Source organism: Leptonotus elevatus, chromosome 3, assembly GCF_054856555.1.
Source record: "Leptonotus elevatus isolate MCC_2025b chromosome 3, RoL_Lele_1.0, whole genome shotgun sequence".
NCBI classification, from domain to species: domain Eukaryota; kingdom Metazoa; phylum Chordata; class Actinopteri; order Syngnathiformes; family Syngnathidae; genus Leptonotus; species Leptonotus elevatus.
In genome coordinates this window covers 17,282,181-17,308,275 of record NC_141241.1, presented here as the reverse complement: position 1 = coordinate 17,308,275, position 26,095 = coordinate 17,282,181, and the positions used below count along the sequence as shown (strand labels likewise).

The window sequence follows — 26,095 nt, the reverse complement described above, 5'->3', positions numbered from 1 at the left end:
CAGAATGCAGAACTTAATGTGGTAGTAAGGTAAGAATTTGAAATTTTTGGATGATATAAAAATATATACATTTATTGTACTGTAAAATAAAATCAATTTGTATGCACAATAACCGACCAGGATTCTATCTTTGGACACAATACGACACAAGATTCTAGTGAAGGTAAGCCATTTTAAATAAAAAAAAAGAACAATGTTTACATAGTTAGAAGTGGAAGTTTTGAATCCAACCGGAACTCGTTCACTGCCGTCAACACGATTAGAGAACGGGGATTTTGGGTGCCAGTCTGAGCTCTACTTTTAATAAATACAAGTAGCACCTATAAGTCACAAGAGCAGACAAACTATGAAAAAAATTATGGTAATTATAGGCCTACCTTTACAATAAGGCCTCCTAGCCTGTGCAGTCGACCCTTCATACTCATGTTTTGGTACCTGTGGATTTGCTTATTTACTGTTTTTTGTTTTTTTCCCCCAGTTTAAAAAGTATAATTGAAAAAAAATTTTTTTTTTTTTTAGGGGAAGTTCCCTATTTTTTCTCGTTCATTTTGGAAAATACTTTTAGAATAATTTTTGGGGATTTAATTTATTTGCGTATTTATTGTCCTTAATGAGTGTCAATTATAGCTGGGTTTTCACTATTTCTGGGGCGGTTCAGTCTGTATTCTCTGCGAATAGTGGGGTTCGACGCTAGTAAATATTTTGTACAAAATAGAAAAAGGGATGAGCGTGACATAGTGCTTCACCCTAGTGGTCATAATATTCCTTCAAGTGTGCTGTGTAAGTGATCCTTACTTGAAATTGTGGTTGTGACTGCAGGCTGGATGGGGTAGGCTTGCTGGGTGAAGGGTTTGATGCTGCAAGAAGAAGCCAGCAAACCCATGAGAATATGTCCATATTATTATATGTATGTATTAATGATATATATACACACATGGACAAAATTGTTTGTATGACTGCGCTAAAGAATGTAAAACCCACAATTTTCCTTAAAATAACATGACACTGACCAAACAACAAAGCTGCTGAAAATTAACCATAGAATGAAAATCAGACTTTGTTTTATATTTGTGGTACAACCGAACCATTATATATAAAAAATAATAATAATAAATAAAAAACACACACACACAAAAAACTTATGAAACTGGCCCGGAAAAAAAGGTTGATACCCTTAACTTAATATTTTGAGTCAATCTTGCCATCAAACAATATGTGTAACTGTCAATGAAACGTTTTCAGCAGCAGTTTTTGGCCCACTTTTTGTGCCCAATACCGACACCTGCTAACAGTACTCAAGTCACCCATCCCAAGTTATTATTATGACCTTTGACAGTTTCATGTTATTTGGGTGAACATTGTGGGGTTTTCTCCCTTTAAAGAAAGCGTACCGGCAATTTTATTTGATGAAACATTATCAAATATGTTTAAACCTCACAGTTGAGCAAAGAAGCACACTTACTCTTGTGAGGATCCTGGCTGACTCGTTGATATCATCCCTTGCCATATCTAAAGAATTAGATACAACCATGAATAAGATATTAATAGACAAAGACAACAAAGAACAGCCAATTGCCATCCGATTTTGTGGCAAGATGAAAATGGCTCTGTGTTCTGGGAAAGAAGTTATCTCCACTAGCACTCTTTCTGATCATGCGCTTATCTGATTGGGGCAGTTGTGCAGAGCCTGGTGTGTAATGTGATTTGGCCCCGGCGCGGGCCTCATGGCTGCCCTGCGTGAAGCTAAACAGGGCTGATCAATAGCAGGGTGTCTGGGTGCGAGGCCCTCACCCCTGCTCCGGGGAATGCTGGATGCGGGATGCCGGGCAGTCCCAGTTTGTTGTGAATAGCCGTGGCAGAGACGATCTGAGCTGACGACATAGAGGCCATGCTCTGGAGCGCTTTGTCCTTCACGGCCTGGTCCTTTAATATCAGACACAAAAGGCTTAGTGCTCACACAGAAAGAGGCGATGGGGGGGGGGATGGGGGGGTATCGTGCATGTTGCATAGGTAGCAACAACCAGAACCCAGTAAACACACTGAAAGCACTAGTGACCTCTCAAACAACAAGCAGGTTAAAAGAAGATGCAACAGCATGGCTTTTTTTTTTTTATGGAGTGAACACGTGGAATCCTATTCGCAATAACAAGTGGTGGTATGTACTTGAGCAAAAATTTGTTTGTTGACCCCAAAAAAAAAAAACATCCAGTAGCTTCTATCAATGCTTCAACAACCTGCATGTTAAAAACTCGAAACATTGTAAACAGTTATGCTGAGTAAAATTGAAGGACACAGATTCCTCTCAGCTTAGAATCTCTTTTGAACGTTGGGCTTGATGCAATTAAAATGCCGCGTACAATACATGTAAATATTGAAACACCAAATCACAGTGACAGCTTGAAGTAGTGCCTTTAGATTTGGTTTGACGATAATGGGAATTCAGAAAGTTATTTAAATCGAAGCTGTAAATGCAGCATTCTTAATTGCAGGAGCGTGCACGTCTGAGCTGGAGCAAAAGCGCAGATACAGAGATGCTAAAGGGTAAGCATGCTGGCAGCCGATGCCAGTGAGTGCGGCTACCGTGCGACAACAGCAGGACAGCACAAAGAGGGACAAATGCATTGGAAAAACCTCTCACTACGGAAAAATCACAGACACAAAACTAAGCAGCGGCGGAGCAGGACCCAGCACACAAAAAAAGACAGAAGAAGAAGCACAGATGAAAAGTCCATACTTACCATACTTGTAACCTAAACACAAACAAACAGGGTTACATTGTAAAATCCAATATAATAAGTAGAGAAGACATCAATTACTGTAAACACTCCAGTGGATAATAAACAGAATTATTACTTTAAATTCATCTTGTCTACAAATCTATATTGTCCTGTGTTATTTCTTTTTTAAGACAAAAAAAAAGGTTGTGCTTTACCTTGACTAGTTTCGGCGACGACTGTCGGGTCAAAACTAGTCAAGGTAAAGCATAACGTTTTTTTGTCTTGAAAACAAAACAAAACAAAACAAAACACAGCAGAATTATTACTTGCATCAATGAATATACGTTTCTCACAAAGGAGTATTTGGGTATTTTTGTGGGCACATGCAATTTACATTTTTTTTACTGTAAAATGGAAACTTTATTATTTTCTATTAATGTGCCTAATTTTCAATTGTTGTTGATCTTTTCAGCAGCCTTAATACTCCTTTGTAGTTTTCTTTTGTATGGAATTACCTGATACAATTATTACCAAATGAGTATGGAATCATAAAAACTTCTAAAAGTAATTAAGCAAAATATCCATCACTAGAAGCGCATAACCCCGTCTCATCAATCCCAATCTCTTTCCACATCAAAAAAGTAAGAACACATTATTTTTTAAATGCTTTTCAAGTCCTTGCACTACAATACTGTAAATGCAATTTGGTCAATGTAGTCTAAGAACCGGTAATGTTTAAAGAGTAATGCATAAAACTCAACATCAAGAAAATGAATATTTTTTTAATTATAAATAAGAAGCTACAGTTTATCTGTGAATGTCCTGTTCTCACCTATCACTACTTGAAACCAAAACAACAGTAGCCTAATTACTAATTTGACTGAGGTGCTGTAGACATGAGTAGAAACAGCAGGGTTACCTACAAAAAAAAACAAAAAAAAACGAAGGGCACACACTTGTAGATCTCTTTGGTACTGGAGTCTAATTTGCTTGAAATGAGAAAAGACAGAGATTCATACAAAAGCCGTCTGTTTTTCCTCACAGAGCTGCCTGTGCCTCTGAAAGAGCAGGCATTCATGTGGCTGCCTCACTCTCTGTGGCTCTTTACACAGACACACCACCGATTAATGAGGCGTATTACTGGGTATGGAATACTGAGAGTGAATCAACAAAGTGTGAAAGTCAAAATGTAAAGTACCACACCTGAAGGAGAAAAGCATAATGGCAGTTTCATTCTTCATCAACTTAATTTGTTCTTGAACAATGAGTTTGTTCAATTTCACATGTCGCCCTCATGATTTTTCAACATTAGAACAAATGAAAGAAACTCGGATGGTAACACCCTAAAAAAGGAAGGAAAGCAAGTGCAAGCCAGAGTAGAGTGAAAGCATTGTTGTATTATCAACAGGTTGACAGGAGGACAGATAGCAGGAAAGACATTTCACTAAACTGCCTGCTTGTCAGCCTTTCTGCGCTCTGAATGCGATCAGCTGAGCCCTTGACAGCACAAGAAAGTTAGGCTCAACTGTCAAATAAGATAAGGTGTGCAGTAATTTTATTAATTCATTTATGCACACATCCGCCGTTCTGCCATGTCCCCTTTAGAGAGCGAGTGCCTCAGCGCTGCCACTCTCAGCCAACCACCAAACAGCCAATGCCAGCATGCTTCCCCACATCAACACAGTTAAACATAGAGCCAGTTAAGATTCTGGCAGCTTTACATCATAAGTAAGCTCCAGTATGGATCAACCACATCAATATCAATGAACAGGATGTCACAAACCTAGCCATACACTTCTTCTATTTCTTTCTTTTTTATGTTTTTTTGGTTTCAAGTATCATTCAGACAGGCCATCAGCATGTAACGTCTTAGGCTTTGCCGTTTTTGTAAGCACGTCATTCCCATGGTCATGGTTGCCCACAAGAAGTTTTGCCCCTGACAGTTCTGCGCTAGATTGAGAAGCTTTATGGCTGTCACAATGCTCCACCAACAGTACAATATACACATGGCAAAAATCTAAACAAAAAACAAAAAACATCTGTTCGTGAAAATTTGACATGGTGGAGCTGCTAGAATTGCCACTGATGAATACACAGAACTCTTAGAGCAGGCGTTTGTGCAAAGCTCGGTAAACTCCATCCGGAAGGCTGCACTGGACCGAAGTGCTGTCAGAGACAATTTGCAAAGCCTAAGCAGGGAACTGTTGATGGCTTGAGTCAGTTTGAATAAAAACTGTTTCATTGCGTTGTGTTTTTGGTTTTTTCAGTTTCTGATTAAGTAGAGGGGCGTGTCCTCCTGCGTCGCACCTGTTTCTCATTCACAAATCAACGCTTTATAAGGACTGGAACTGCAGACACTCCTTGTCGAAGTATTGACCTTGCTACGTCCTCGCCTAAAAGCTTTATTTTAACTTTGTGTTAAATCTAGCATCGTTTCTTGTTTCCAGTTTCTCACATGAGTCTTTTGACACGTAGTTTTATGTTGTTGTTGTTTCCGGCTTATTGCCTGAGTGCTTGTTAACCCCCCGTTGAGCCGTTTTTGCTCCGTAGTTTTGTGTTTCCTCAGCTTTACGCTTGAGTGATTGGTATCCACGTGCTGTTTTTCCCACGTCGCTTTTAGTTTATCCGCTTTGTATAGCTCGTTTTATATTTTGTTTTTTCTTATTCGTGTTGTGCGCTTCTACACCCCTCGGGTGTATTTTTGTTACTTTATTTTCCTTGCATACTTTGCAAGCGACTTTTGTTAACTGTTTTTCTCCTGGCTTTGTCCAGCGCTTTGGGTTGTAGAATTCCGTTGTGTACAATTAAATTTGTCAAACCACACCCTTTGTGTCTCTGCGTTTGTGGGATCCGGTTAGTCCAGAAATAATTAAAAAAAAAACAGAAACAAAACAGAAAAAAGGACATGTATAGTGACTTTTGAGTGACTGTTTATTGGGTCATATGTTTGATCATTGGCCTTATCAAATGGTTTCCTTCCTCTAATACAGGTTTCAATCTGGGCTTTAGCATGATGTTTGGTCTGATTTACTACATTGTTGTTGCTTCCAGTGTAAACGGCTCTCAGATGGTTAGCTTTATGTGTTGGTAGTGCAAATGTATTATTGTTATAACGAGCACATGCTAGCAAGTTAATGTCAATGTGACAAAAAGTCATTATGATGATGATTATTATGTAGAATTATACATATTCAATGTAAATTGTAGGGATGTTAGAAAAAATCGATTTGGCAATATAACGCCATATTACAGCACGCAATTCTCGAATCGATTCAATAAATTTTTTATGGGAATATTCAACAAAACGTCTTACTTAGGGTTAGGATTCACACATTAAGCATGGAAGAATGTTATATTAATGGAACATTAGGCCTTAATATTTTATTTCAGTGCTGTTCAAACAGGAAATGAACTGCAACCTGTTTGTTAAATGCAGTGGCTCAGTTAAAAGCCTGAATTTTCAGATAAATAAATACATTTTCATACAAATCTTACAAGTTTACTGATTTGTATTTTCTAAATTTGAGTTTAAAAAAAATCGCAATAATCAATTTATAGATTCGTATCGGGATTAATCGGTATCGAATCGAATCGTGACCTGTACGAGGCAACTCACACCCCTAGTAAATTGTAATAAAATAACATGTTCAGGGGGACATAACGGCTATATGCTCTCATAACACAAATAAATGAATAGATGTAAGTAAAAACACAGAGTATGAATGTGAGATGGATTGCCAAGGTAAAAGGGTGTTAGAGGCAAGGAGGACCAAGTCAACAGAAGATTTGGGTTAGGGGGGGAGCATCTGGTATTAGTGAGTCCCCTTTGGGTGAGGGAGTTTAGTTCAGATGCACAGCAACAAACAAGCCCAAAAGCAGAAAAGCGCATACCTTTAGCTTGGAATGAAACTCACGAGATTTCCTTCTGGCTAGAACCTGAATGTGACTAGACACCTGCGGGGTAGGGGAGGGGAGGAAAACAAAGTAAGAGCCTGTAACCATAGCAATGAAAAGCCCCCTGTAACTGGGCAAAGCCAGACGTACCTTAATGGCAGCTTGGATTTCTCGAACTTTCTTTCTTGCTAAGACCTGTAAGTGACTAGACACCTCCATTCAAAAGAGAAAAGGGGAAAATAAACAAAACGAGAACACACGTCTTTGTCAGGGAGACAAGGTGCAGGTCAGTGGCATCTCCACACAGCACACCGTGCTAGCATCCAATAAAGCATTATCCTGTGTGTCGTCGTCACTTAAGTGAGCTGATTAAGGAGGATGCAGGCCCCTTTAGAACACATTAAAAGCACACAGATGTGAGCCGCTGTGTGCTGAATGTCAATTGGTTAGTCTCATATTCTTATGGGAAATGGACGAGGCATTTCACCGGCCAAGTTTACTTCCTGTACAAAATGTGGTGCCATCGTTAATACAATCATATCTAATGCTAATATGCTAGCAGGTGTGAGTCAAAGAAGATTTCTTATCAGTGGAAATTATTACCTGTTGAGGTTTACACAACAGGAAGTCTGACAGGCCTTAGCTCTGACAAATGTTGATATCAAAGTCGTAAATTAACCATTAACCAGGTTTCCTCTTAACTCAAAAAATCTATTTTGAAAACATTTATGGAGGTGAGACTGGTACATTTTTGCAGTGTCCTTGACATACTCACGTCATTGTGTATTCGTTACCTTGACTTAACAATGATTTGACTTACGAGTTTATTGAATTTGGCAATTTGGCAGCTAGTGAAAAATTCTTCAAAATTAGTGCCTTCAAGCTTTTTTAACCACTCCCAGTTCACATTTATTATAAAAAAAAGAAAAGAAAAGAGAATTGCACATGGTGTATGTCTTAGAAAAGTCTGCTAGTTGCTCGCATACAATGCAAAACACCATAGACAGGCTAACGAATAGCATTAATGCCGCAGTGCAGCAACACATATAGAGAGATAAATAAAAAAATATTCACAGGCATACAGTATATTCTTCATTATCTTTGAAAAATAACTAATATTACTGTAGCTTATTGAGCAAAAACAAGCATTTTCTTCGTGTATAAACGTATTACCTGTAACAAACTGCCACCTGTTGGCAAAGGTGCGTACACCAGTAGGAGCACAATGTGGGGCAAGATACGTCACATTTCCATTCAATTGAATAAGGAAATATGATTTTTCATATGAGTGTTTTTTTAAACTCGTAAGTCAAGGCATCACTGTAATGTGTAATACTGCCAAAAATAAATGAAGCACAATAACTGCATTAACTTGTTGCCATACAGAACACATGCTGCATACTGTAATATTTCCATTGATCATCAATATGCACAAATAACAAAAATGTTCTAACACAATTTGATTTTGGAAAAATAATTTCATATCCTAAAAAAAAAATACTATAGGTAAGTCTAATCCTCATCAAATGTGGTGTATTCATTAATGTTGAGCACTGTCCAGTATGCAGTCTTGACTGTACAGGAAGAACAAAAGTGTGTTTTTGCTTGACTACAAAATGAAACAGCACAATTTACAGTAAGGACATACTTTTGGTTTAACACACCTTGGTATCCTTTCATTCTAAGGTCATGTCCAAATAGACAAGTATTCTATTTAAAACGTCTATTTATAGTGGACTAGAAAACAGGCTATTTGGTCAATTTCATGGAAGGTTTTTATTTTTTATTGTTTTGTTAACATTACATTCAAGCGGGAAAATCAGGACTAACTCCCCTTCACTGTCAGTTTACTTGTTTGGCTGACCTTTCCCGACTGGAAAATACATTATTCAGGCATCTGATTGGCCAGTAACAGTCTTTGGTTAGAGTACAACCTAAAGCCACTTGTTACATGCAAATGCATATTTATGTAGTAGATTTTTTTTAAATACATGCAAACAGTGGACATAAAAAGTCAACACACCCCTGTTCCGTTTTTTTATGTTACACAAAAATGGGGCCAAAAATAACCAAATCATTTCAAAGTTGCCTTGCCTTTACTAATTATGGGTTGCTTTTAAAAATTCATTATATTTCTTTCCCTTACATACTAAACTGACTTGTCTTTTACATCCCTCAATTCTGTATTTGCAACATTTATTTCAAAGCAAAGAATCAGGTCGTCTACTGTACAGAGGGGTTTGGGCTTTTCCGCATTTCCCACAATTCATTCCCGGCAGCCATGATGAGAGGCTGTTTTGCCACATTTGACCATTCACCCAGCGATCATGCCAACTACGTGTACCATTATCATATTATTATGTCGATATCCTGCAATATAAGGAAACACAACAACCGCTTATTTCTTTCTGCAATAATTTAGGATGTCAAACTTGGATCAGACAACTTTTGAGAATGCCTTAATCTCCCCTCAATATCATAGTGTCTGTCTACTTGGTTAATGCAGCGTCACAAACTCATCCCACAAACAAACCGGTCATAGCTTTCTAGACGCTTGTAGTCTTGAAATCTTTGAAAGTGCAAAATGGGCTGGGTAATTATTATTATTTTCTAATCAGATAACATTCCGGTATGAAACTGGCGGGAAGATATCATGATCGTTACTCCAATCTGGTACGGATCTTCTCCCCCAATTACAGCGGTTTTCTCCTTGTAGCAAATAAAAGCTTTCTTGTCTAGCGACTCTGAATACTTTTTCATTGTCCTGATTTCAGTGATATTTTAATTTTCCACTGACTAATTCAGAATAGTTTACGTGTGAAATGGCAAGTGCTATTGTGAACATAGGATTCTTGGTAAATGCAGCCTCTCAATATGGACGACTGCATGGAATTGTGGGATGTTAGCAAAGGTCAAACTCCTCTAAAGGGCTGCACCGATACCGATGATCAGATTTGACTATGCACTGATACCACATCACCTACCTTCTGGATGGAAGCCATGTCAAAAGTGTGCGTGTGGAGACACTTAAAGCACACGGATGACATCACTTTCAGGTGACTGCAGAGCCAGCCGTGCTTCCACCAGAAGCCCCATTAACCATTTCGCTGCGCATTGCCACTGGCGAGTCATGTTTCGTTGATGTGGCTTGAGATACTTGATAATTAAGTGTTCATATTCTGCTTGTTTTCTGTATTTGCTCATAACAGATTTTTTGTTCATTTGTATGAGCCTACGCAGTGATTTGTGTTGCCTTTAAGATTACATTTTTACATACGGAAACACACTTGGATTTTTTTTGGGGGGGGGGGGGGCAAATTGTAACTTATTAGCTCTCGCCAAGCTAAGCAAAAAAGTGAGACATAATTATTTTATTTTTTAAATACGGTACTCAAAAATGTTTTGTATTTTAGTACCAGGTTCATTGTATTTTTGAAAAATATTTGATTAAAATAATAAGATAGAATTGCCTTATTACTTATAGGTACTTGGTATCAGCAGGTACTGAAATGTAAGCACTTGTACTCGCTTGTAAAACAGTAGTATCGGTGCATCCCTCGTCATGTACAGATGTGTGAGTAGTCTGTATTTCATCACTTTGGTTCCGAAATATGAGCTCATCTGTGGTCAGAGTTGTGCGTGCAGCCTGCTGAGGACAGGACGCACGCCCCAACACAGAGAGAGAGTAAAAACCCTCTTTGGTTAGAGTTGGTACCAAATTATTAAGGCCTAGACTTTCCCCATTAATAAAGACTTCTACCGCGGCCAAGTGCATGGACTCTGTCACTTGGTTTACAAGGCCAAGGAATATTTTCAGTAACTGTGGTTACTTCCTTTTTACATTACATATCATTGATGCTCATAAATGCGTCATGTACAGCAGATTTATCGTATGAAATTAAAGGCTACATTTTGGGCAAATAGGGTGGTCATGAGTTCATAGAATTGTAAAAGGGGAAACCGGCTGATGTTCTCATCTCCAAATTCACTACAGCTAAGGCTCTTATGTGTTTCAAAGTAGAACTAAGAGTGACAATTTCAGAGATATCTAAATCCAGGGACATCTGTTCATGCGACATGGCCGTGACAGGGGATTAGTCCGCTGTGCAATGTAGACGGTTGGTCCTTCTCTTCTTACCTGCTTGCGAGTCCTCGTCTTGCCGGTCCGAAGCTTGATGTATCTGGCAATCAGCTCATTCCGACCTGCAAGAACATGGAATGGTAAGAGCTGTGTTCATGTTCATTGTCAATGGCTGCACATGGTCATACTTGAGTGTGCTTACTCATAATGAGAGTTTGTGCCGAAGATCAATTTTTCTAGGTCGACTCGTATAATATTACACAGCATGTTTTTAGATGTGTGGCTAGCTAAATGGTCAGCTATACACTGGTTAACGCACAAGACGTGGATTTTGCATGAAAACACTACAGTTATTAGCATGAAAAAAAAAAATAAAACAGCTCCAGGAGCACAGCCTCTCAAATTAAATCTCATTCTCCTCCAAATCCAATACAATGAAAGGCATATCTGTTCATACTATTGCAAATTAGCAAATGGATGAAATGTGTTTAAAATAGACCAGATCCCAATTAATGTGCATCTTCGTACACATCTCCAATTAACAATGGCTCTAAACATTCTTGTGCCCTCAGGTCTCCTCTAATTGTTGCCACAATGCACATGACCCCTACTTAGCCCTTTCATATGTTAATAACATGGCACCAAACAAAACTATTAGACAAATTATAGGTTGCAGGGGGGGGGGGCTCTAATTATGTGTCCAGCTGTAGCTAAGCAATGCCAGGCAGGGTTCTTATTGAGTGTTCTATGAAATGTAACCCCCCCCCCCCCCCTTCCGTAAATCACTGCAACATTTTTGTGCCTTCACTTCATTATCAGATATGTTAATCTCACCACGACACCTGAACAATCTACACAAATGCTAATATGATCAATTATGATGTATCTTATAACATTACTAGCTAAGAGAATGCATAGCAGGCAGCACATGCAAATATTATTGTTATAACAAACTGAAATGCAGTCACATCCAGACACAATTCCTTTACGATTCATTTTTGTGGCTGCGGGAAAAGTATAAAATATGACTAAGGTTATTCAAACTCCAATATGCTGTTACATGGACGCAACAAATCCAAATGCTACATTTTTGGTACCAATTACAGGACAGATGCTTCTGACATTTATTATATACTATATTATTACATTATAAAGAATACGTCTATCCATAGAAAGAAAATTACACGCACTGTATTCTACATATCAAATTCTGCGCATCTATAACAATGTAAAAATGGTGTGAATGACAATCTATTTTTAATGTTGGGGTTAGGTCAGCCTTAGTGCACGCAGCCACATGCCGTCTCCTGGGAAATAAACATCAGGGGATTTGCAGCTCTAGGCTGCCTGTGCCGTGCGCCTGTAAACTTTAGCAGATGGGTAAAGATTTCAATAATTCACACACTGTGGAAACGTAACATGACAATACAGGCATTCATGCAACCTCCTGATTCTGAGATCAAAGCACACAAATGGCCAGCTGAAAGCTTGCTTGCTATTGAATAATTCATTCTTTTCACTACTAGACTCGGGGAAAGAAGCTCGGTGGGTCCTGTGTTTATACAACAAAATAACAATGGCTTAAAAATGTCTCAGACATAATTCTGCCTTTGTGACCTGAAATTTGTAAGGTGCACGACAAACAAATTGAAATAGGGAGAAAAATAAAGGAGGGCAGAAAATATTTCCTCACAGATGTGGAAAGCTTGCACAAAACAGAGATTTGTTTGATTTTGCAGAACCAGTTGTCAATTGATTTACTACTGCATTAGCATAGGCTTGTGATATAGGCCACATGTGTTGTGACATAAAATCAGGTTATGATGGATCATAGGAATGGAGTTGGAGATCCACTGTATGAAAGGGTTATAAAAGGACGCAAAATATCTCCATGGGTTCACTTCCAGTTCTTGAAAGCAAAACAGAGTATAAAGATTATTATTGTTATTATTGTTATTATCATCATTATTATTATCATCATTATTATTATTATCATTATTATTTATTTTATTATTATTACAGCCAATAATTAATATATGAATACACAATGCGAGCCCGAAAATGTACCCACCAAAAAATGTGTTTAAAAGTCTCATTCTCACTGAAACGTATGATGAGAATGAATTTCTACGAATTGCACTGAATGCAAATTCTGTTTAAAATCCTGTGGGGTTGAGTTAATTCAAATTCTACTTTGAATTAAATTTATTCATTGAATTGAAATTCAGAATTTTGCCCAGCCCTGCTACACAGCGTAGATAGGTTTCCAAAACACATCTATTACACTTCGGATTAAAAGAGACTTCACTTCAGTGTCAATGAGTACCAGAACCTTATTTTCAACAATATGCTGTCTTTACTTACAAGCTTACTGCCCTACCCCCCCCCCCCCCCACACACACACACAACTAAGCTCTGCCCCTTAGTAGTTAGTGGGGGAGTTCCCATGAGGTTAAGTGAAGTCCTGCAGTTCCACCAAATCTTGGAGAGGTCTGAGAAAATTAACTCTTTACAGGGTGTGTTCTTGTCACTCAAAGCAGCAGGAAAAGGATTAAACATTTATTTAAGAAGATGTGTGCCGTTCAGCAGCTGGGGGAGGCCGCCCAAGTCTCTGTGCATCTCAATGACTCTGGAGGAGCTAGGAAAAATGAATGGCACTCCACCAGCGTCTTCACAAAAGCATGATGGCTCAACTTTCACTAGGCCTTCCCCCAAGTAGCCCATTCCTCATTCAGTCAGAAATCCAATTTGGCTACCAGCATCCCTTCTTAGGAAGCTGGGACAGACTCCCTCTGTTGTGAATAACAATGAAGGACATTGTCACGTTTTGCTGTGGACCAACCTCAGCGATGCCACACCCACAAACACCCCCCCTCCCAACAGAAAAACAACAGGTGTCGAAATAAAATTAAGAACAAGTGGCGGTAGACCAGGAGTAAGGCAGTTGTTGGGTCCCTAAAGAACAAAAAAGCTTGTCTTTGCGTTCAGAAAGAAAGTCTTTTGTAACACAACACGGCGATTTTAGGTCAAGGCATGCTAAACAAATAACAGTCTTGGCTCTGTCCTCTGAGCAGCAAGAACAATGCTTTGCAGCTCTGCTCCAGCTTTTTCTTCCCCCAATTTCCAAACGCAACCATTTCCTGTAATAGCACTTTTTTTTTCTCCCTAATGCAGGCAAGACCACAGTCACATCTGGGCTATAGCACTCTTCCAGCACAGAGCCTGGCTTGGAATCAGCCTGCAGATAGCCTGCAAGTGGTCTGCAAGTGTGCGGCTTCTAGCACTTTGCTTGACAGACACACAGCAGCCTCCCACATCACAGCGCACATGTGCCACAGTGGCTGGCCTGTGGGGACTGACCTATCAATAGCCCTCTTTTCAAATCTTTAAAAAGGACACAGCACATTCTAACTACAAGCAAATAATTGAAACTGTCACACAGCCTCTTGAATGTTATTTACTGCTCTTCAACCATGTCAGCACAATGGCTGATTCCTCTCCTCACGTGCCAAAAACAACTGATGATTTGTGCTTCTTACTTTGCACAGTCGGCCAAAGAAAACCAAGGAGATACATTTACAAATGTACTCGTCTTCATGTAACTTCCTGTTTTTATTTTTCAATTGATAATTATTGGAAACGATGATACCAACCTGGATTCTTTATATGCTGGGTAGTTAGTCTTCCAAGGACAATCTTTCTTTCTTTTCTTTTTTTGGCAAGAATCCATATGTTGATGACAGTTTAAACAAAGAAAAATTCCCCTTCAGATTTAAATACAATTTTCAATGTCTATGCAAGGGAAAAAAGTCTGTTAACGTTTCATTCAAAACTAATCCAGAATCATTTGACAGTAATTTAAAATGAACATGGAACATTCCATCCATCCATCCACATTTAAAAGTTTTGATGGAAATTCCGTTGGTCCATTTACGTATCTTTAATGCTCAGAGTCATTCAAGTCTATACATTGCCTTAATTGCGGCCGCAGGTGAGCTGGAGCATACGGTCAAACCATCTTTAAATTAAAACAATATTTGGAATTAGGACACTTCAACATGGTCACCAGGGTTGACGATTGAACCCATAACCTTCGGGTTGGGAAACAACCACTCTGCCGCCTCAGCCATGCCGCCCGCATTGAATACATTCTGATGAAACTTTATCGCTCTTTAGCAATGGGTGCAGTCTACTCATTGAATATACAAGTGGAATGTTTAAGCCTTGGCAATGTCTCTGCTTCCTGAGTGCTCTCGAAAATTGAATTACTTCCTGCATAGGACTAATTTTTTTGTTTATTAACAGCAAATTCATTGTTGCACGAGTGTGTGTCTGTGTATGGGGGCGTGCCAAATGAAATCTAAGTAATAGATGATTTAAGGGTCACACGCACTAATTAACATGACAACAAAGCATAAGCTATTTGTCAAAAGTAGTTGGTGATAGCAGACAGGAGGAAGGACTCTTTCAAAAACATATGATGCCACACTTTTGCCAAGTGCAAAGGAACATCTTGCTAAGGCCGACAAGAGCAAAGCTTGTTTAGAAGGGTATTCACCATTTATTATCATTAACGTGTTATAAAGAATTATGTTGGGATAGGCCAAACTACGCATACTTATAATCTAGGTTTCTCTGAGAAGAACAATTTCAAAGGGAAAACTAACATTTCTTATTCAAGATAAACTAAATATGAGTGGGGTGTGTCACAGGTGTTATCCTATAAGGCAGAGTGGGGCTGGTGCTTTTATTACCCCACATAACAGTCAGGCTCATTTAGACCCCAGGCCACTGCGGGTGGAAGTCAGAGGATAACATCAACTGATCATGACATCAGGCAAAAAATAAAAAAAATCAAGGCCACTCATTGCTTTATGCAGGTACGTCCAAAGTTATTCTTTGTGTGTTAGACGTTGTGCTTTCATGCACAGCATGTATAAAAGGTATAATGTGTTATTTAGTCAATATTAAAAATACAATAACAAGGACATACAATGTGGATGACATGTTAATGTAACTACATTGCTGAAGTTTTTTCTGTTCATACCATGTAAATTGATTTGAATAGAGACGAAATAAACAATTCCGTCAGTAAAGGCATGGCCATAAAAAGCAAGTTCTAGCATAAACAGCGCATGTGCAAAGTCAATAGCCAACATTTCAGTGGAATGAATGAAAATATTTCAAGAATTATTCTGAATGGGGCTCTGTAAACACGTTTTGTGGCTGCAAAGATTTTCATGGTATTTGACAAATGTTTGGCGAATTTCACTGACCATTTAGAAATTCAGCTGCAGCAAACATCAAGTTCTCTTCATAAAGCTGTGTTCAACTGTAATTAACAGCTCTTTAAAAATCCATTTGTCCCTACTCTGGACACCAAAAGAAATCAATACTTAACTTCAAACGACCTTATTGAGCTGGCTAAAAGGCTTTATTGCAGGGGCTGGGCCAGGCACGGTTGAGCTAATGTGCTAGTTGAACAGTGGGGGATTAAAAGGTGAGGTGTTCTCTCAAAATCTTACAAGACATCACAAAGCAGCGGGTCACTAACCTGAGCCTTCCTGGAGACACTGAGAGGATTACAGCAGCAACCTCTGCTGAACTCTGCGGCTGTATTCAGACAAGGCTAAGGAGGCAAAGACAGCATCTTTATCACCCGGGCTGGACCAACCCATTCTGATTCCTCCCCGGCGCTGTACGCCTCTCAAACAAGGCTAAGAGCTGAAACCTGCGAGGCAATATACTCACAGGGGACCAATTTCCACAGCCAGCCCTTGTCTGAATCACTCTATCAATTAGGAGCCACTGTGTTTATCATCACATACATTATTGTAGAAACTGGCCTGGTCATTGCGTTGAGCTGTGTCTCTCAAGAGAGGAGAGAGAGGGATGAAATAAATTACCAGGGAGGGATGCTACAGTTGGACGGGCTGCTGGACTGATCTGAAAAGACGGCTATAATTATGAGTCTCCCGAGGAACTGGCTTTGCCGCAAGTCCTATGTGTGAACGTGGTTAGTAACAGTCAGGAAGTTGCGCTGCCCTCTTCTCTACAACAAATTAAGACAAAGAGTCAAATCAATATTTTCAATCTCTCGGGATCAATGGCACGTCGGAGCACAAAGGAAGAGAGACTGACTGCAAGAAATATGTATAAATGAAGAGTCTAACTTTGTGGTCATGATGATGACCATTTCAAGTTGGAATCGTGAGCCTGAAAGAGGTGTTGGATAGTTAGAATTGTGATTTGCTTAAAGCTTTAGTCTCTCAACAGTGGAGATACCTTGCCATTCACAAAAGGGCATGCAATCAAACTACATTGCAATTTAATAGTAATACTGGCTCAGTGAGATATGTTGAAACGGTGAAGCGCCGTTGCATATGATTATTTGGTGTCTGTAGTTTCTTTTGTTGACAGAGATTCTGTGCCGTGTTGAGAGACACTTGTCACTTGTCATCAAACGGCAAAAGAATAGATGACAGGCTCTGGTAGCGGCGGTGTGCAGTCCCTGCGCTCGAGCCGAGAGAATAACACTAGCATTCAGAGTTCATTCATATGCTGATTACTCAAAACGGTCCCATCAGTGTGACATGATCTCATCAGAATAAAAGTGTTTCATCAATGGAATATGATGTAATCAGCATGAGACGTGATTTCTTGAAAAGAGCATGAAAGTGACGCTGCGTCTTTAAGAGGAGCCGAGTCTCTGTGTTTTAGTCAAACAAAAGCAGCCAACTGGGAACATGCAACCTGAAACCAGAAGCCTGGCTCTAAGGCCCTCGCACAGACCTCACAGCTGGGACACACCCCATGTACTACTGATACAGACAGGCCTTCGCTATTCACCACCCACAGCAAACAACTTCAAACTGGGCTTGCACATATCTAGATATTGCTGAAATCAATCTACCAGGATTCTAAAAAATGTTGGCAATACTTCAGGGTGAAAGCATTAACTTTCTTTTGTTAACTGAGGAGAACAAAATTACATGACAATACAAATAATTTAAGATCATTTTAGGGCCGCAAACGATTAATTGATTAACTCGAATAATTATATTGCAAAATAAGGTAAAAGCAGAATTTCTGCTTGAAAGCTTCCCAGAGATCATTTTTCCATAAGGACTAATTACTGCAAGACAAATGCACCACGTTGTGGCGATGGCAGAGGGCCAGGAGGAAAGAGTCAGTAAAAGACAGACACTGTCCAAAGTTGTTGATCACTTGCTTACCGCAACAGTACATCTATGATGGCCAACAAGAAAATTAATCGATGTTAGCTCATTTAATGCGGTCTATGATAGTTACTTCAAACATACTGATGCCTCAAGTGGAAAGGAGAGACGCATCCGCCAACATTCAAGGAAACTTTCAGAAAACTAAAACATAACAAGCATATTTATACATGAGCTGCAGATAGCCACCCACCACTCACCCCAAGTCCCTCAACACAAAAGACGATAACGGCTAACCAACTCTACACTCTTATTTAATGATGATGCCCATGTCATTCACCAAAATAGGCCCTGCCTTTTAAAACCATACACACTCAAGTCACAGATAATAATTTACAAAACAATGCTGTGTTCAATAATGTAAAATCTATTTTACCCAATAATTCAAGTGATAGCAAACTCACGACAATAAATTCTTTCAAACATACGACGATTGCGAGTGTGCCTGTACCAAATGCAGTCTTACGCCCTTAAAACCTCTTTAAAGCCAAGCCGATCAGTCAGGACAGTCTTTCTTTCTATGTAGCATGTATCCGTAGCATTGTGAGGCTACAAGCGGAACTGTGGAATCTCACATAGGTTATGATATACATGGTTAATGCAAAATGGAGTAAGAAGCAGAGGTCTGCCCTCCAAAGAGGCAATATAAAGTACAACAGGGGTGTCAAACTCATATTAGCTCAGGGGCAACATGGAGGAAAATATATTACCAAGTGGGCCGGATCGGTAAAATAATGGTATATAACTTAAAAACAATTGCCGTCAATTATATGCAGATTTTCGCTAATTGTGGGCCAGCCCGAAATTACGGAGCTCAACTGTAATCATATTGTTCCAAAAAATAATACAAATGCAAATGGAACGCGGCAACACTTAGCCTGTATGAGTTCCGGACGTGTTAAATCAAACTGTTTTGCATATATTTTTTTCCCAGAATGCATTGTGTGGCGAAGTTAATGAAGTTATAAGGACGTTAATCCTTGTCATATGTATTTGTGTTACCAGTTATTGAATTTGTTTATGTCGGTCTATGATTAAAAAAATAATAATAATTAAACAAACCGTAACTTTCAGTTGTGTGTAAAATAATGACATCCAGGATGATTCAATAAACAAGTTGCATTGTTCATCTGAGGACTGCTTGTGAAATTATGAATTTATATGTTTTGATTGTGGCAGGCTGATTAATTGCTGATTAATTACTTTACAAAATCGTCTCGCGGGCCGAATTAAACCCCTTTGTGGGCCTGATCCGACCCGCGGTCCGTATGTTTGACACCCCTGAAGTACATCATTAAGCACTGTAACATATTGTACAGGCCAGAGGTCCTACAAATATACATTTATTTAGCTGATAAGTCGTATTACTGCCTATTCTGAGAGGGGTGCCGTCACGTGACACAGAATAGTTCAGTTTGCTAAGGTACACATCTTTTTTGCATTTTCATTGTCAAGTGTTCCAAAATATCCAACCCCAAACAGTCACACTTTGCCCTTGTTGGCATGCCGGGTGAAGTTCCATGATTCAATAGAATGATGTAAATTGAACGAAAAAACTAATCCTGTCAAGAAACGCAAGTAGAAACGCAAAACTCACCTTCTTTACAATATAATTATTCGAGTTAATCAATTAATCGTTTGCGGCCCTAAAATTATCTTAAATTATTTGTATTGTCATGTCATTGTGTTCTCCTCAGTTAACAAAAGAAAGTTAATGCTTTCACCTTGAAGTATTTCCAACTGTGGCGAACTGAAGCAGAATGAGTGGAAACATGACTACAGAAATGATAATATAACAAATGTTAATCAAGCAAAGACAATGAACTCAATATAAAAGTTCTGTTAACATTTTATATTCATCAAAACCAAGTTACACTTGTCCTCATGGTGACACATTTGTGTAGTAAGTGAACAGTTGATAAAAATCCCCTTTCAAATTGTTATAATGTACACATAACATTTTTCACAGTTGAGAATAAAATATTGGAAATATTTCATCTGTTGCCCCCGCGACCCGACCTTGGATAAGTGGTCATAAAAGGATGGATGGATGGAAATATTTAATCTGTTGTAAATCAATCTGGCTCATTTTTGTCAAAACGGAGAGTTGGCGGTTGAAAGACATGGAATTAAGATTGAAAAATGACAAAAAAAATGCAGGTAGACCCCGCTCAGAAGGAAACAGTGCAAAGTGCAAAACATAATCTACAATGAACAAAAATTTGTTTTGGTAAAAGTGTCCATTTAAAGTGTGTGATGCCTTTTCTTCAATGAAGTCCCTCACACTCCATTCTGAGTGAATGCAGGTGACTCAGGGAGTCTGAGCTGATCCCAGAATTCCTAATTATTGGCCCAGCAGGGAGGATCAGGTCTGCACACTCTGTCTCGGAGCATTCTCGGCCAGGTGATACAAGCCCCACTGGCTCAAAATGCTGGGCCATCGGGGCCAAGCCAGGTCTACTCATTATATCGAACTCATTCTTAGCATCTCTGCAAAGCAAGTGCCACTTAGTTCCCAAAGGAAGGGTCTGGGTCAATTTACCGTCCAGATGGCAGAACAAAATGGGCTGATAGAAAAAGTTCACAGTAAACAACAAGAAAGCACAAAAACATATTGTGAACAATACATACTGTACATCTAAAAACGTACATATCATCTGTAAACCTCAACACTATCCAGAAGAAATTTTGCAACTATCAGATGGTAAATACTGTTTGTGACATATTGACTACATATATGTTTACAGTTGTGGTCTAAAGACACCTAAAGATACACGGGTTTTTAATATAGAACTACTACAATATAGTTTTCAAGATAAAAAAAAAAAATCTTGCAATAGAAGCAACATGTTTTCTGCCAAGAGTAACACAAAAATTCACCTATGTCATTGAGCTTGCAAGACAAGTACAAATATATAACTCAATGAATAAACATATAATTTGAGTGAAGCGTGTTGTTTCACTTATCATCTCCATTTCTGCAATAAATGAATGCAGCCTAGCACAGCAGGTGAACTGTGCAAGTGCTTTGGCTCGGGCCACAGCTCCTTATTTGCCTTCTCTTTTTTAAATATTCTTCTAAATAAATCTTGCCAAGCCAAGTGCAATTTGAGGTAACACTCTATGCAGATGTCTGACATCCCGGTTACAATAAACCTAAGAGAATGTGCACGTTGCCGGTCAACATGAGTCGCAAAATACGCGAATTACTTCAGGTAAACACCACAATAATAAGCTAAGGAGCAGAAATTACAAATTGTGTGTACCGCAACACAGTTGCTATAGAGACTGTTGCTAATTAACTGCACTCTACCCCTGGATGACAAAGAGCTTAATGGCACTCAGGATGACTTCTCTTGAGATGAGCTCTGCATTTGGAACACATCGCCATCTCTAGAATCTCAAATGCAAAATACCAGTCTCCCTGTAGCCAACTTTCATCTCAGATGCCATGAGAGGTTGTGCTGCTCTCTAAGCACTATGAACCTAGATTAAAGGACTATCACGCCATCCTTCACAAAGCCTTTGGGCCGAAAAGAAAAGAAAAATGTCAAACTGATCAAGACGTTTTAGTGCAACAAACATTTCTGTGGTAAACAACCACTGACAGCTTTCTAAACATTAGCACCCATTTTATATTTAAAAAAAATCTCATGGCACACTAACAAAAATGTCACAAATAGTATCAATACTATAATAATGATGATCTCATCTCAATTTATTGATGTTTTAATATTTATGTTACTGTATATAATGGCTATGAACCAGTGTAATTAGAAGTCATTTTAGAATTAAATACTGTTCTTGATAAAACGAAATTGCTGAAAATATGCATATTTCTGGCAAACCAATAAAAAAAGAACCAACAAAAGAAGCAGTATTTAATTTGAGATGTCCTGCTTCTCTTACAATCCAGGTACACACTCATGTGTTCCTGTCAAGGAGCAAAAATATTTTCCCCAAATGGTACATTTCCTCAATGAACTCCTTTGTGGAGCCTCCTCGAATCTCCCTCCTCTGGGTGCATTTAAGACAATTGAGATCGTCAATAATATGGCGACTCGAGATCAACTTCCAGGCCACAGAGGCAGCATTAAGGAGGGAGGAAGGTGAATAACACACAAGACACACTCACTGGGCCCTATTTTTGTGCATGTTTTCATTGTGTATTTTCCAGAACTTTTAACAGGTAGAACTGTACCTACGGGGGCGTTTGCGCCGTTGTGTGCCATTGTGGGACGGAACACAGCCGACTCCCAACCAATCGAAGTGGCTCCCCTCCTTCCCATTAAAACCATGGCGGTTAAAGCGCACGCATGCTGCCCTAAATGACATCATCATGTAATCATCCTTTGTCACTTACTTACCTCAAACATGTCTGTGCCTTGGATTTCCTCTTAACTCGTGGCTAATACAGTTTCAATTGTACTTGAGAGTGAGCGTAAAATATAACTTTCAATTGTATTGCCCATGGCTAATTGTGTGAAACAGTTTAATCAAGACAATCTCATGAAACTCATCAGTGAAAATAGTGTCGGGGATCAGGCTCGCAGATTCTACAAGGATGCCTTTGCCGATCTGAGTTGAAATCAAGAGTATTGACAGGTTCTTGAGGATAGCAGTAACAAACAAGTGACTGTAACCAATGTTGCTGGTCTCCTCCTTTGAAGGGTTAGAATTAAGGGTGAATTGAAGTTGTTTAAGAATTGGCTGAAAGTACTGTTGTCAATGACTTCCTTGAAAGATATTTTCAATAAAAGTTAGATTTCTTTCCAAACTAACTTAGAATATTTCAAATAAAAATGATGCACAAATTTTTTTTTTACTATATTAACACACACAAAATAGAAGAAGAAGAAGAAGAAGAAGAATGCTTTTGCGTTTGAACACTCTCAAGTATACAGTTGTTTAGTGGTGTGTAGCAACATCATAATTTAAAATTATGAGCACAAAATTAACTTGTTTTTTATACTTTGTTATACTTTTTTTTTCTCTGTCCTAAAGGACTTGGCTTTAGCCAGTGACCAGGGGGTAAAAAATTTGCAGCTTGCTGAGAAACAAAATATCAGATGCTGCTTCCGGGCAGACTTTTCTCAAATGGGGTTGTGATATAATTGTGTTCACAATTTGTTCAATGGTTGTCAAGCAGGCACACATTTTTTGGGGAAAAGAAAAACAATTTGTTTGTTGCATCCTTATTTATACATGTTTACATTATTGCCCTTGTGCAATATAAAATAATTTGCATGATTATATCTCAATATATGAGAAAGTTGGCTATATATATATATTTATATATATATATATATTAGAAAATATATAGTATCATGCGAATGGGTTGCCTAGTGCTATATACATTGCTATCCAAACAAATATTGACTTACATTATTGCATGTTGAAACAATGTAAATTTATGAGTCTGTATGTGCAGGAGCAGACAGTAGGCCCTTTTTGAGGAGGCCATAGAGTGGCAGCTGAAGGTTTTTCATTGCAACTCCTACAATTTACATTTCGTTTGGCCGGAGGGGTCACATGACAGCTGCAAGTGAATGCGCTGTGGGGTTTTCGGCCGCCACTTGACATTGACAAGCTGTGCGACTTGAAATCCGCAGAAAGAAAATATTCCTTCTTTCCATGACATCACCAAGCCAGAGATGGGGTAGAGGAGGGCACGGGTAGAGGGGGCACAGCTGGTGGCAGCCACAGTACCATCTGCCACAGTCTAATAGTTCATGCTGTTTTACTTACAAACTTGCACTTAAGCATCTGCACAGCCGCCACATTGTTAGTTTGAGATTGACCATCATGTATTAAGTGCAGTGATTGTGGTTTACTTGCCTGATTCCGTTTTTACGACGCTCTCAATTCTTAATAAAAATGCTAATAATAGTAATAATATTTTGTTGCTGCAGGGATTCTCAAAGGAGGAGAACATCCACTATGAATTCCATGATTTTCATTGTTATGGTTTTGGTCTTTTTCATTGCTGATGAAAGAGGGCAGAGAAATATAATGAAATACTGTGGTGCCATTTTATATTTATTGTCTGATACATGGACTAGAAAAGGTAGCTTCTTGGTGGCGTGTTCTCTGTTCAGCTGTTGCACAGACTGTAGATGTGACTGTAAAAGCTTGAGTGACGACTACACTAGATGCTTTTATGAGATTTATAAACAGTCCGCAGTCATGGAAATAAAGTTTGAATAATCTTTAATTCCTCACACCAGCCGACTACCGTGGACCACCGCTTACTCAGGATTTACCAATTTGCAGATTAAGTTTTTCAGGGGGATTCCTATAATGAAAACAAAACCTTTGTTTATCAATTAAATTAACCGTTTGGTTCTTTGTAGTTCAGCACACACGCAAAGAAAACAGTGCATGGCAGATTTGTACTCACCATACATCTTCCCCTCATCTGACAGGATGATCTTCCGACGTCCACAAGGAGGATAAATGGCCAAGGCCTCTTGGAAGCTTTGTTCGATGTCAGGACTCCACACTCCTTCTGCATCGTTGTCCATGGGCTTGTCTGCCGAATCGCTCATCCTCTCCATGTCTTCGGCAGGGCTTTCGCTGCCGCTCCAGCTGCTGGGATCAATGTTGGCGGTTGGGCTCTCCAAGCTGACGCCTGGACCAGACTAGGGTGAGACCTAGAAAAGAAAAAAAACAGTGTTGCTCCAACTTACAGGTTTTATTAAGTTCCATGACCACTTGCATAACTGAGAACACATCTCAAATCATCTCTCCCCATTGAAATTGGGGTTCAATTGGATAATTGCCCATTATTTCATTCCAGCCTACATTGTACTCCATTTGTTGTGCGCACCTTGGCCACCAGAGGGCAGTGTAATACGGACATACAGACTTAAACGAAGACGAGTTTCACAACTACAGTGACTAGCAAGCTGAAGTAATATTAGTTATTTTTCACAGAAGAAAAGGAATATATGTTTGAGTAGCTGCTGTGTACTGTCTGTCAACATGTGTTGCTACTGATCGTGTTCAAATATCTATTCCTTAAAGGTTGTAACATTGCAACACAAATGTTATTTGTTAGCCTGTCTATGGTGTTTTGCATTGTGTGATAGCAGTAAGCAAGCAGATACACGTAAGACATATATTAAATTCTCTTTTTTCATGTTTAGGGAGACCCAATAAATTACTAGACTTTTTTTTTTTTGAGAATCGTCCATTATCAAACTGCTGCTTGCTGTGAAGTTAGTTGAATTGAGTTCGCTAGCACCATATCATATTCTTACACACAAAAAAATCTCTCAGAAGAGCAGGCATATGTAGACTTAAATGACTTCTTAATAAATGAGCGCACGTGCCATAATCAAAAGCAGCTTATCAATGTGTTTTTTCCAACTGCCATACTGCAATCACCACCTGCACATAATCGCTGTTCAGCCAATGCAAGACAACCACACAATGCGCAATGCCGGCTCTCATAACGTAGGCACATGCAGACATTGTCATGTATTGTATGTGGCAATGAATTCTGTCACCTGCTCATCAAAACATACAATAGTGATACCAGTGATAATGGCAAAACAAGGCCATCAACTATTATCTTGATGCCATGCCACATGAACAGGAATATAAAACAAATAGGATATTATGGAAGAAAACCATTATACTGTAAAACTTTAGAAATAAGTTGCGCTGGGCGGATTGCTCATAAACTTACTAATATGGAACAGGCCCACTGTGGTTTCTGATGGTGGATTGGGTGTGTTGCTGCTTTGTTGTGTGAGGTGAGCTGGCAAATCGACCCTCCATTTAGCAGCCACACAAGTATAAAATTATATCAACCACGAATGTAATGTAAAGCCTTGAAAACATAACAGGAGCACAAAACACTACCTTTTGAAAACAAGTGACAACCACATGGAAGAGAGCCAGTCAGTCGATAGCTATCGTTGCAGCTAGCACGAGAAGCTAATACAGCAGTTTACATCTTCACTCAGTGCTCTTCCGGCCAAACAGCACAAACAAGAGAATTTAAATTATTATCGGCCTACCAAGCATCACTTAACAAAACTGGCACCGTAGCCGAGTGACTACTAGCGACTCCAATTAGCATGGCACTAGAACACCCGGGACAAAAGTACTTGGACACTGCCATAGTCTCATCGTCTGCTCACGTTGGTAACTTTTGT

General features: G+C 39.1%; 1 protein-coding gene and 1 long non-coding RNA gene across 6 annotated transcripts in view; one reads left to right on the top strand and one right to left on the bottom strand.

Moving 5' to 3' along the window:
- The window catches only part of tead1b (TEA domain family member 1b), a 46,259-nt gene that overhangs the window by 8,245 nt on the left and 11,919 nt on the right, over positions 1–26,095 (bottom strand). The window contains exons 3-10 of one of the 5 annotated variants that reach the window (XM_086071001.1): positions 24,331–24,583; positions 10,750–10,814; positions 6,762–6,824; positions 6,609–6,671; positions 2,739–2,750; positions 1,792–1,923; positions 1,463–1,509; positions 796–857 (exon numbers count right to left, since the gene is read on the bottom strand). In XM_086071001.1, the coding sequence (XP_085927127.1) occupies positions 796–857; positions 1,463–1,509; positions 1,792–1,923; positions 2,739–2,750; positions 6,609–6,671; positions 6,762–6,824; positions 10,750–10,814; positions 24,331–24,487 (601 nt within the window). In that variant the 5' untranslated portion in view covers positions 24,488–24,583. Of the gene's footprint in view, positions 1–795; positions 858–1,462; positions 1,510–1,791; positions 1,924–2,738; positions 2,751–6,608; positions 6,825–10,749; positions 10,815–24,330; positions 24,584–26,095 lie in introns of all 5 variants that reach the window. The other 4 variants (XM_086070999.1, XM_086071002.1, XM_086071000.1 and 1 more) reach the window with 4 other exon arrangements.
- On the top strand, positions 10,718–25,234 carry LOC147177154 (uncharacterized). The gene is made up of 3 exons (XR_015094342.1): positions 10,718–10,832; positions 24,356–24,418; positions 24,499–25,234. It is a non-coding gene; the product is annotated as an uncharacterized LOC147177154 (long non-coding RNA).